Genomic DNA, 12,954 nt, shown 5'->3' with positions numbered 1-12,954 from the left:
TCCAGCCAGTCCATCCTAAAGGAGATCAGTCCTGGGTGTTCATTGGAAGGACTGATGCTGAAGCTGAAACTCCAATACTTTGGTCACCTGATGCAAAGACCTGACTCATTGGAAAAGACTCTGATGCTAGGAAAGATTGAGGGCAGGAGGAGAAGGGGACGACAGAGGATGAGATGGTTGGATGGCATCACCAACTCAATAGACATGGGTTTGGGTGGACTCTGGGAGTTGGTGATGGACAGGGAGGCCGGGCATGCTGTGGTCTATGGAGTCATAAAGAGTCGGACACGACTGAGCAACTGAACTGATCGATATCATTAAATCAAATTTATTCTTATGATAAATGCAACATGCTCTGAATAAACAGGTAGAGTATAATCGATTATATTTTTCAAAATTTCTTAAAATTGCTGTCCTATCAAAGTGTACATAAGGCTACCAAATTACCATACTGAAGCCTGAGGATCAAAAACTGTTATCAAGGTCTTTAACCCTCTTGTGTCAGCTCATACAATAGAAAATATACTCAGAGAACCTCAGTTTAAAATCAGTTCTGTAGTATTTCTGTAACTGCTGACATTTTTCTCCCAAGAGAAAAGTCAATTTCTATTGTCCAATGCATTCATAAGTGGTGGTCTGACTTTTTCTAAGCAAAAACAAAAGATGAATGAGAGCGACCACTCATGCTGTAATGTACCACTACTGAACTCACAGTCAACCTTGCTTCAGAGAAACCCTGCTGGGCTCTGCCACACACAGGTTATCTCATTTCTAACAGACAAGGCCATTTTTGTGTTATCAGCATCTTTCATCTACTCATTAGTAACCTCAACAGAGAATCAGAAGCAATCTTAAAACTCAAGGTAAAACCTATAAACTGAGAGATCTGAAATGCAGGGTTCTCTTGTGGGAAAAAGCCATTAGGATGGCAGATCCCATGTGATCTACATGCACTGTAAGCATCCACTGGAAATAAGTTAGAAACCCCCATGCTTCTTTACCTTGATTTGAAGGCTTTAAAAAGTAGCCTTAAATGATTCGTATGTCAGAGCTTCCCCAAATTAACCTAATAATCCCACCCACCAAAAACTCAAATTTTCAACCCACACTCCCAAAGATAGCCTTAGGCTGGGGTTTTGAGGAGTGCAGGTTTTCAGTAGCTGCTGTGATCAGTCCTCTCAGTTCTGGAGTTCAACAAAGGAAAGAACTTCCTTCTTCCCAGGCTGCCTATGTGTTTAAGAGCTTCACTCACAACAACCTATCTTATCCAACAACCATGCACCTTGGCTAGGGGCTTCCACCTGGTCTGCTTATTAGAATCACCTGAAGGGTTCTTTTTTACAATGTGCCCACAGGACAGTGCCAGAACAAATCAATGTTCATCAGAATGTGGGGTCCATGCATCAGTGTTTTTACAAAGTCAGCCCAGTGATTTTAACCTGCAGCCAAACTGAAAAACGCTGCTCGAAAGCAGTGATTTTGAACCAGGGGCAATTTTGCCATCTCGCTACCCCAGGAAACTTTGACAGCCGTCTGGAGATATAATCGTCACAACTAGGGATGGCTTACCAGTAGACCCGTAAGTCGGGAGTGACGCTACACCTGCCAAATCACACAAGACGACTCCCTCACAACTTTCACCTGCTTTGTGTTCAAGCAAAAACATTTAAACGCTCATCCAAAACACCCATCACTCCAACCCCACACTGAAGGACTCTGTAAATGACTCAGCAAATTTGCAATTTGGGATTTACCTCGCTCCTGATTCCTATCTGTTTATAAGCCAGTAATTCAACTAAAGTGTGTGGGGATTTAAAAATTTGAAAAGTCATATCTTACCATCCATATAAAAAATTAATTTGTAACAGCAGGATAAACACAAGCTACCAGTGCCCAAGTTTCCAGGCTGATGATCCATAAACATCTCATTGCGCCTCTTCATTTTCCAATTAATTACAGAAATAAAAATGCAATGCAAATGGACTACAAATGCACTTTGGTGAGGATATCAACTGTCAGAAGATTTGTCACTTTTGAAAGAGAAAACCTGAAGTAAACAAGAAGCTATGGTTTCATTCTAAAGAATACATCTATGTTACATCAAATTTTTAACTAAATTTTTAAAAAATCTTTTTAATAATTTTCCTTTGAAATTTGTCTGAACTCAGGCAATAAGATTCCATGATGTAATGTCCTCTCAATCTAGAGACAGGCCTTACTTTGCACAAATTGCTTAAAAATTGCACCTAAAATCCCTTCTGGTAAGTTAAATCGTACATTAATTAGAGAATTTCTTTATTTAAATGAGTCCTTTTGCAAGAATTGTTTTGTAAGTGAACCACCTGCCCTTAAGTAATCTTTATTTTGGTTCAAGATACAAAATTTCTTCAAAATAGTGTGCACATTTACTTGTCATGCTAGTTAAAAAATAATCAAGAAATGGAAGTCATCAACTTTACCTTCCCATTAACCCGTTACCCCCGAAGTCAAGTTTCATGGCTGATGATACATAGATTCTGTGACAGCAACACAACCAAAATATCTTTTTAAAAGACTTTCATCTCTTGCGAGAACTACACAACTGAGGCTGCCCTGCAATCAGGCCGCTCCTGCACCTCCCCAAGAAAGAGCAAGTGCAAGGGAGGGCGCCATCAGCAAAGTAAAAGCCCCCGCCAGCTAGGCGGTGGCCTCAACACAACAGTGAATTGGCTTCTCCTGGCTTCCACCTCCCAGCACACACAACTGAGAAAGCAACAGCATCCGCCCTTTCCTGCTCTTTCCAGTTCCAAATCTGTGCTTAAAATATTGGATGTATGAGAAGCCAAGCTTCACGAGTCAATTTTCAGCACTATGAGATTAGGATGAAATGAAATCCAACAGGTAAATCCCCAAGTATAATATTGAAAATTTACCCCTTTGTGTCATTGCTAAAATTGGTGGCCTCGACCACTGCTCAGAGCTGACTGCACACAGACTCTGGGGCAGCTTTCAAATAAAGTGAAAAACCTCAGATACTGAAATTTTTTGGATGCAAAAACTCCACTTCATAAAACCAGTCGTTTTAGTTCTAACTCGGTCACATGTAACATAAAAGAACTGTGAGGATTTTTTTTGTTTAACAGAAAACTATTTTCTCTCGAGTTCAAAGTGGTTTCAGAACCAAGATGCAGAAAATTAAACCTCTTCCAAAAGGTTTGGAGTCAGGTTTAGGGCTGCTTCAGCAAAGGTAGTGGCTGTTAAGTTTTGGAAAGCAAAAGAATGTCCAAACACATCTGTACATTTTAAAGGGAACGTTTAAACAACCAGAAAGATGACTCACAATGTAAAAGAGCATGCTACTCAGAATACGTTTGAGGAACTTTGGTGAGAGGATTGGGTGGGTTTTGACTGAACTGGGAAGGAAATCATTTGACGCACTCCAGATGGAAAGAAAAGTCACAGATTCCTGTTAAAGTCCCCAACACAATGCAAAACATCCTCAAGGTAAAGGCATGTTTACAGGCACGTGGCAACCCAGTTTCATGCCATTTAAGGATGTCCTAGTTCTTTTTTAGTGTTATTGTTTTTCATAATAAATACTTATTTCTTCCTGCACATAAGCTGTTAACTGGATTCAAAAAGCTTTGGTCACCTGTCTCAGTAGAGCCCTGTAGAAACTATAGGCAACTAGGAAAATGTTCAAGATACAGAAATCTTATATTGGTTCTATTTTTATCTTCAGTGACCAAGATCTCACCCTAACTACTCAGGGTCCCACAGAATTATTGTTTTCCTCTCCTTCCTCTGTCCCCTCCTCCCCAACATTCTCCAGGCTACCTGATAAATGCATAAACCTAGGACAAATGGAGGGGGAGTAACACACATCATAATCTGGGGGCAAATGTATGCTGCCCTTCCCCACCCACCTCCAGGCCAGCGCCTGCTGGCACCTGCACTTTCTCAAGTGGCCGGCAAGCCTTTCATCATCTTAACTGTCTACAGAGCTGCCCCAGTTCCGCAGCACGTACTGACCCACCGTTCATGCCACTGTAGACATTCCGGTGATGGGCTGACACATCCTCTTGCGCCTGCCTTCGGAGAGTGCCCTCCCTGCTGCTGCTGCCGCTGCCGCTGCCGCCTCCTCCTCCACCCACGTGTTTGTGATCAGGGCTCCCTCCGAAATGCTGTTTGAGGTGCTCGGGGCTGGTGCCCCTGACCCTGGGGAGGTGCTCCAGGCTCCCACCGAGGGCGTGTTTCTGCAGATGCTCGGGGCTCCCTCCGCTGTGCCTGGTGTGCTCGGGGCTGCCCCCGGGCCTGTGCTTCGGGAAGTGTTCAGAGCTCCCGCTCAGCACGTGCTTGGGCAGCGTTTCCGGGCTGTTCCCTGCGTGTGGGTGCCTCTGCTGTTCTGGACTGCCCTTGCACAAGGGTTTGTGGTGCTCGGGGCTGGGGCCTTTGAGAGCTTTGGGGTGATCTGGGGTCCCGGAGGCCCTAGCTTTCTGCAGATGCTCGGGGCTGGCACTCCCGTGCTTGGAGTGTTCCGGGCTGCCCTCCGCCCTGGGTTTCTGCAGGTGCTCGGGGCTGCCGCCGCTCGCGTGGTGCTTGTGGTCGGGGCTGTCGGTGCTGCCCGTGCTCGAAGTGCTGCTGCCGTCGCCCACGTCCCGCACGTAGGGTGCTGTGGTGGCGGAGAGCTGGCACAGGCTGGCCTGGCTGTCGATGGAGCAGCGGCTGCCCGCGCAGCCCGTGCCCTTCTCCTCGTCCAGCAGCACACACAGCTCCTTGAGCTCCATGTTCTCCTTCACCACCTCCTCCTGCTTCACCTCCAGCTCCTTCAGCTTCTGCAGGTATAAGGCCACTTCCTTGTGCATCACCCCCGCTGTATACCGGCCCAGTCTCTGCCACTCCCGGGACACCCTCTTGCCCTTCTGCCGGTCATCATCCAGGAAACAGCAGAGGTCCCTCAGTTCCTGGTTGTCCTCCTGGAGTTTCTGGTTAATATCCTGAAAAGAGACACACAGCCATTCAAGGGAGGAATAATCGTGTATGGGCCGGGGCACCAGACTCAGACTTCCTGGGACCTAGGAGTCTGGAATGGGTGAGTTCTCTGTGATGTTAGGGGAGGAAGTGAGAAGGTGAGAGCAAGCTAAAGATGCATAGCTATACATAAAAATAAAAATAATGGGTATTGATTATGCTCCCTGCCCTATGTTTTACTTGCATTATCTCATCGACTTCTCACCAAACCCTCAGGGGATAATGGTTATAATGGGTCTTTTACAGAATGGGAAACTGGACCTCGAAAAGCTTCACCTGTCCAAGGTCATCCAGTCAGTCTTGAGGGAGCAGCCAGTTCATTAACAGGAAATCGGTAAAAAAGAAAAAAAAAAAGACAAGGGTCCCTACCTCACCTTCAAGGAAGAAAGATGGCTACTTGTGACCTGTGAAAGACTTAAAAGCTCTGAAGCAACAGACTTTTCATCACCGCAAACAAGAAACAGCCTTGGTGTTCAGCCCATGACATGGGATGCGCAGCCCTGATCCCTCTCTAGGGAGCAGCATAATTGCCCTCTGGTGGCGCTTCAATCCTGCACATCCAGCCCCTTATTGCCACCCCCAACCCCCACAGGTGTCCCAGGCATCTCATGGAAACTCAAGCTCTTGTGTTATATCCAGGGTCCCCTCCCCAAATCACACCTCTCAGCACATGCCACCTCCACCCATCCTGTTTCTCTTCATGAGAATCTGTAGTTGTGCCTGACACCTCCTTCTCCCTCACCTCCCATTTGTAAGCCAAACACATCTCCTGAACTCTACCTCTGAAATTTACCTTGTCACTCCCATGCTTCAAATGCTTAAAAGGGTCTCACTGCCCTTAGGATAAAGTACAAAATCCTGTAAGTCTCAAAAGGCTCCCAGTCCTCTTAACTGGCCTACTTCTCCAGCATGAATGGTGATTCCTTCATGAATATTTAGTAAACATCTATTATGTGCAAGGTATTATTAGTCCAGGTCCTAGGGAGAGATCAGCAGACACAACAAGGACACTGACTGCGGACCTTGACCTTGAAGGACCTTGACCTTCCTATGGCTTTCATTTGGTGGGAAAGATTAGCAAAAAGTATAGAACGTAACGTCATATAGTAAAAAGTGCTGGGAAAAAGACTAAAACAGGTGAAAAAATACTATCTATAAAGAGAAGGCACCTCTACAGAGAAGGAAAACATTTGAGCAAATACCTGGGTGAAATCAAGGAGCAAACATTTGTTGAAAGAGAGAAAGGCCAGTGTAAAAGCCCTGAGACAAGTGTGGCTCAAGCTGCAGCAAGGCCAGTGGACCTAAAGCAGAATGAGCAAGAGGGGCAAAGTGAGGAAGGAGGCCTGGGAGGCGAGGTGGGTGCCAGGGCTAGGTAATGTGGGCCACAGGAAAATTCTGGACTGTTGATGAGCTGAGGCTCGAGGATTGACATGATGTGATTCATTCTATAAAGAATCACCAGTGTTCTGTGCAGAAAAGAGTTTGCTGGGGGATGGAAGGAGGGAGTGACTTGAAGTGAGGGAGACAGGATAGGGTGAAAGCTGGAAGACCAGCTAGGAGGCTACAAGGTAAGTCTAGGCAGAGGGAGATAATAGCGGCTGCTACCCATGGAGTCAGTGGACAAAGTGAGACCATTCCTCCCCATCACGCACTGAGCCCCACCCATGCTGGCTGGTCTCAGGCCCAAGGGATGAGCCCTTCCCACTTTCACTCAATCTAAAGGAAGTCCTCTTCTATGCTGGACCCCGTCAACGTCCCCTCTGTTGGGCTTTTTACAACTTCTAATCACATATGGTTGAGTGTGACTATTGGTCAAGTCTCCTTCTTCACAGGACCAGAGTCATGAGAATGGAGACCCATCTATTCCTTTCACCTCTGTGTACCCCACACACAGCACCCCCACTGTGGATACCTGAAATCAAGGTCAGAATTAATTGTGAAATCCCCATTTAGTCTCCTTCACACAGAGTAAAGGGGGGTAGCTGTTTCTTGCAGCACCATCCTTTGGAGAGGGTAAAAGGAGGAAGCTACCTAAGATTTCCCTTGCTTCACAAAGCCTGAAAACCTCTGGTCTTGTGACTGTCAGACAATCCAGAACTAGAGGCACTCGGAGAGGGGACCTGATTCTCTCAAACTTAGACTGATTCCAACACTTTCCTTGATACTGACTAGAAAGTAAACATAAAACATCTGCCAACCATGCCTGGCACCTCCTGGCAGTCATGAGGCCTAAGGCAGGAGTGATTCTCAAGGCCTGAGGAGAAAGAGGATCAGTGCAGCTTAGTTTTCAACTTGATTCTAGCTCCCAGCATGACCAATGGCTCTGTCTCCTTGTGTCTAATGCCCATCCAGTTCTTCTGCTTCTCAGTGCCACCTCTGACCTCAGGCCTGCTGTCTCCAAAAGCATCCCCAGGCCTCCCAGCCTTGATCTGCCCCAGCCCTTAACTTCCCTAAGTCATTCCAACTCAAGCTCTCCCTGGCCAGACTGATCTTCAAACACTCTCCCTGCAGCTGACATCTCTCCTGTCTCCATCACCTCCCCTTTGCCAGGGAAAATGAAGAAACCCGTGGACCAGGCCTGAAAGGCTTTCTCCTGCCTTTCTACCTTTAGCCCCCTTTAATTCTGAACCAGCCAACTAGGAACCCTGATTAGGTCTAACTTTGCAACTAGAAAAAACTACCTTGACCGGTCTGTGAATTTGCCAAAGCGGAGAGCTTGCACTTCTAAGACTCCACCAGCCCTAGAAGAGCACCGGGTATGCAGGAGCACCAGGTCTGAAAGAATGAATGAATGAATTTCTACTCACTGCTCAATGCCTGTAAGAAACACTCCCTAGAGCACTCATTCATTGGGCATCATTTTTTTTTTCTTTTTTAATGTAGATGGCTTCTGGAGGGCAAGAATCCATTTCAATGTCTTTCTTTGCATATTTGATTCATCTAACTTGGTGCACTGCACACAGTGAAAGCTTAATAGGTGTTGATGGAGCAACCGACCCTTTAAAGCCCTAGGCAAGTGATCCAAACAAGACACAGCTCTAGCTACTGACAAAAGCCTTCTTATTGTTTTCTGCTAGCTCCTGCTGTGTTGGAGCCTATAATAATAAGAGAATAAATTATCCCTTGACACGGGTGCTTTATGGAAAATCAGAAGCTGTGGATATTCTGAGAAAACGATGCTAAACAAAATCAATCTTTCTCAGCTTCAAAAATTCTTGCACATTTAGCTTAATTCTGGTATCTCACAGAAAGTTCAAGTCACGTTCTTCTTCATCTGAATCCCCATGTGAAAATACTACCTTTTGACTATCCTACAACTATTCCTGTTTTCTCCAGAACTGGGAAGTAAACAGGACTTGTGCCACCACGGGCTGCTTCCCAAATGGAGAGAAATATATACATGTGACCCCTGAACAAGCTGGGGGCTAGGGGTGCTGACATCTGGCCAAGTTGAAAAGCCATGCAACTTATAGTAGGCCCTATACACACCAGATTCGCAATCACGGATTTAACCAATGGCAGATCATAGCCCTGCAGTATTTACTAGAGAAAATATCCCTAAAAAAGTGGACCTGAGCGATTCAAACCTGTGTTGCTCAAATGCCAGAATTCTAGTTGAGGTTGAAGGGATAGGCATTGCCTCATTCAGTTTTATCAGTATCCCTTTTTTCATTTATTTCATTTATTCACTATTCCTTTTTTTCATCGCATGCATGCTAAGTCGTATCAGTTGTGTCTGACTCTTTGCGAGCCCATGGACTGTAGCCCACCAGGCTCCTCTGTCCATGGTATTTTCCAGGCAAGAATACTGGAGTGGGTTGCCATACCCTCCTCCAGGGGATCTGCCCAACCTAGGGATCAAATCTGCATCTCTTATGTCCCCTGCATTGGCAGGTGGGTTCTTTACCACTAGTGCCACCTGGGTTCTTGCAAATATTATGTACTCTCCAATTTTTAGCCATTTCCTTTGCCTTCTAATGAATAGCTAAGCAACCAGCTTGATAATAACCTTGTGAGATAGTTTTTTCAAATCTGTCACTTTAAGACTTGGGTTGTCTTTTTCAAAACAGTATTTTTTTTTTAACATTGCAACAGGCCACTAGATGTTACCCATTTGCCTAAAGTGGGCTTTTTAAAAGACTAAATGTATAATCACTTGAAATTCACATCATCCCAAATTTCATACAGAGGGCTCTCAAGTACTGCATGTGTGTGTGTGTGCGCTCAGTCACTGAGTCATGTCCAACCTTCTTGTGACCCCATGAACTGTAGCCCGCCAGACTCCTCTGTCCACGGTATCTTCCAGGCAAGAACACTGGAATGGGTTGCCAGGGTATCTTCCCAACTCAGCGACTGAACCCGCATCTTCTACATAGGCAGGTAGATTCTTTGCCACTGCCCCATCAGGGAAACCCCTCAAGTACTGCAACTGAGGTTAAAGAGTTATTTTGTTGTTTTTCCATCATTGCGGGATGGGGAATTAGTGTGTTGGAGAGCGAGGAGGAAAATTAATGTGCTGGAGATAAATCCATAGAGATTCAGTTGCCCCCAACCTCCCCTGCCAAAATTCTAGGCCAGAGCCGTGTGAGTGCTGGTATATGTTCAGAGAGCAGGAACGTGGTTCTCAGGAATTCATCCCTTTCAACATCAGCACCCTAACCAGAATCTCCTTTCTCGAACCCCTTTCAGGAAGACGCATCCCAACCAGAGAATGTCAACCAGACAAAAGAAAAAAAATCAGCTTACTTGGATCACTTCATATCTGTGTGACCTTAAGAAAGCTATTGAACCTCACTGGATTTCTTTATCTGTGTATCATTTAATCTTCATCAAACTTCATGCAGAAATAATATACCCATTTAGCAGATGAAAAAAACAAAAGCTCAAAAAGGTGAGTTATTTGCCCATGCTACCCAAATCATCAGGGCCCCAAACCTTTCACTTTCCACTGCTCCACCCTGCACTACCAAGCCAATGCTTGGACTTAGTCATAGGCCACTCAAAGGATGAGAATGTTGCTTCCATCTCCCCATATCCACAGCCACAGTACCACCTAGTAGCCTTCAAAATATTGAGATGCAATTTCAAAGGCAGCTCACAGAAAGAGACATTAAAAAAAAAAAAGCAAGCAAAGTGTTATGGCCTTAATTACTCCAAACTTTTAGTCTTCAGCTGAGAGTCCCAAACCAACAGAGGGCAAAAAATAAATTCCCTTCCTTCCAATTAAGTGAAAATAAATGTACTATTACTTATTTAGTCAATGACATTTATGGATCATGATGGTGTCTATGGAAGCTCTGAGCCGAGATGAAGAAGGGAAGGAAGATGGCTGGCCCCTTGACTGGGCTTTACCACAGCCCTGGGGGGGCGGGGGGAGGGCGGGGGAGGCGGGATGATGTGGATGAGGAGTAGAGGCTGTGTCAGATAGCAGTAACCTGCCCCCGTCATTTCTGAACTTGGTGGACTGGTCACAAATTCCAGCCACAAGGGAGACGACTTGAGGTATAATAGCTGCTCTTAACTGGCCATACAGGTATTCCTCTAAATGAGGTTACTGGAATCAAGACCAGGTCCCCCATTCCCCACACCACTTACACATAGACTTACACACACAGTCCACACAAACGAAAAGAACTTTCAAGTATTTCTAAGCACTTATGTCAACGTTCCATACTATCAAAATGTCTAGGAAATTAATTACAAACTCTTCCAAGTCATATTATAGTTCAAGCCATAGAAGATGAAATTGGAGGATCATGAACTATACTTGGGTCCGGCTTTGCCTAGGAAACTGGGACTGATCCGGAAGATGCATATACATACACCTATGCATCGTCACCTGAGGACAATAACCACCATTTTTGCAGACAAGTCCAGAATTAAACCTTTGCCTACATTATCATAATTTATTGTCACAACCCCCAAGGCGATGGTTACTATGATTTGCATTTTATTAATGAGTAAAATGAAGCTCTGAGAAATTAATTACCCAAGCTCACCCTCCTGGCCAAATGAGGATTCTACTGTAGATGCAAATCCACCTCTGAGATGAGCTCCCCACTAGCCTGGCCTGCCTCTAATCCCCCAAGAGTCTAGTACTTAATAAATAGTCCATTAGTAATGAACTGAACCAAAAGAGAGATTAAGCCTTGGGGTTTTTCTAACTGAGATTCTCCCAACTGCACCCACTCTAGGGACCATATGACAGTCAGCTGGAGCCTCAGGGCAGGGCCATCTCCACCTGGAGCGGAGCGGGCCCAGCACCCAGGTGAGCATCTTGCCTTCTACCCCTCCCACTCCCCTTTGCCCCAGAATCCTAGAGCTGGACCGCTGAGGAAATTCGGTAAACGGTAAGCGTCTAGGGCCTGAGAAGCGGGGTGGGAGTGGAAAGCGGACAAGAACAGCATGTGGCTGCGGGTATTTGCTCCCCAGGTTCCTTCAGTGATTTCGTTTGTGTCTGGCTTCCTATAAACAAAAGAAGAACAATGAGAGGAAGGAATACCAGGAGGCACCAGCGCAAGCACTGAGGAAAGGAAGTTTGTGGTACACAGGGGCAGGGCGGTTCCCCACCACTCATCTGCGGCAGCCACTGGGGCGGGCACGCTGCAGGGACACTCAGAGGCTTCCAGGAGGAAAGAAACTTAGTGGGGGTTTGCGGCTTTACTGTTTTGCTTTTCTTTTGTTCTTTTCTTTCCCCTAATAGCAAAGAAAGGAAAAGCATCATTGGCTGATACTTGAGCTACCTTTTCAAATCCCTGTGCTTCCCGCATTGAGTCCCTCTGCCCTTCACCCCAGGCTAGATGAACTTATAATCAAATCGGGGGCAAATGGTACGGTCGGGCAACCCCAGATGATGCCAGTCTAACTCGAGGAGAAGGAAAGCATCGGAACAGGTAGAAAACAGAACGGGAAGGCAGAGGTAAGCTTCTCTGCAAGATGAGACATAGCCCCCCTCCAGGGATGGCGCCGGGCTTCACCCTGGGCGCCCCGTCAGCCCCTCTCCCCTGTCCCTTTCTTCACCTTTTGCCCCATGGAGAAGTCGTGGCGCCAGAGCAACGTTATCATATCCCTGATCCCCAAGGGCGAAGACTCTCTACCTTTCGCTCGTTTTTGTTTTTTTCCTGCCTGGCTGTAACTTGGCTCCCCAAAGCACCGATTTTCCAGGTTTCCTGGGGAATTAAAGATTCCGCGTGCCCATCGCTGACCTCCCAGCCTTTCGACATCCTTGGAGCACGCTCCTGGGGCCACAAAGGACCACCGAGCTCGACGCTAGCGCGCCCCATATGGAGAAGAGGAGGGAACCGAATGTCTCCGAAGTTTGGAAAAGTTTCCAAAGGGCTGGGGAAGGGGAGCGGGGGGTGCAGACAAGGGAGAAAGGGGAGCACTACCTGTTGACGGAAGGAGGGAAAGTCGTCTGGCCCCACCTCCCAGGGGCGCCCAGCTCCCCGCCCTGCCGAGCTCAGCGCTCACCTTGAGCCCTCGTATCTCGCCGAGGTGCAGCTGCAGGCGGCGGTTGACCTCCCGGATGAGGTTGCTGTGGTCCAGCATCGCGCTCACCTTCTCGGCCTCCGCGCGCCGCAGGCAACGGATCAGCTCCTCCTTGCTCCACTGCAGCAGCTCTTCGTCCGACACTTTGGACAGGTCCTCCACGGCAGCGGCCGCAGACGGCCCGGCAGAGGTTGGAGGACAACTTTCCGCCGCCGATGCGCCTCCAGCCGCTTTCGACATGGTATCCGCGCGGCGGCAGGTGCGAGTGGGTGGAAAAGGCAAAGCGACTCCCGAAGACGCGGGCGCTGCGGGGCCGCCTCCGCCCACACCCCTGTGCGCTCCAGCGAGTCAGCTGCACCGCCCAGGGGCCGCTTGGTTGGGGCGGCAGGGGTCGCGCTGGACGGCCATCCTACCTCGCCATCTCCGCGCGCGCGCCCGCGCACCCCAAGGGCCGGG

The 12,954-nt window shown here is 47.3% G+C and overlaps 1 protein-coding gene across 2 annotated transcripts in view; it reads right to left on the bottom strand.

Moving 5' to 3' along the window:
* The window catches only part of CCDC85A (coiled-coil domain containing 85A), a 221,381-nt gene extending 208,643 nt beyond the window's left edge, over positions 1-12,738 (bottom strand). For both annotated transcript variants that reach the window (XM_052649086.1, XM_052649087.1), the window contains exons 1-2: positions 12,481-12,738; positions 4,016-4,976 (exon numbers count right to left, since the gene is read on the bottom strand). In XM_052649086.1, coding sequence (XP_052505046.1) covers positions 4,016-4,976; positions 12,481-12,738 — 1,219 coding nt within the window. The remainder of the gene's footprint in view (positions 1-4,015; positions 4,977-12,480) is intronic.
* Positions 12,739-12,954: the final 216 nt, after the last annotated feature.

Source organism: Budorcas taxicolor, chromosome 11 (genome assembly GCF_023091745.1).
Source record: "Budorcas taxicolor isolate Tak-1 chromosome 11, Takin1.1, whole genome shotgun sequence".
In the NCBI taxonomy this organism is placed as follows: Eukaryota; Metazoa; Chordata; class Mammalia; order Artiodactyla; family Bovidae; genus Budorcas; species Budorcas taxicolor.
This window is presented reverse-complemented; position numbering and strand designations above follow the sequence as displayed.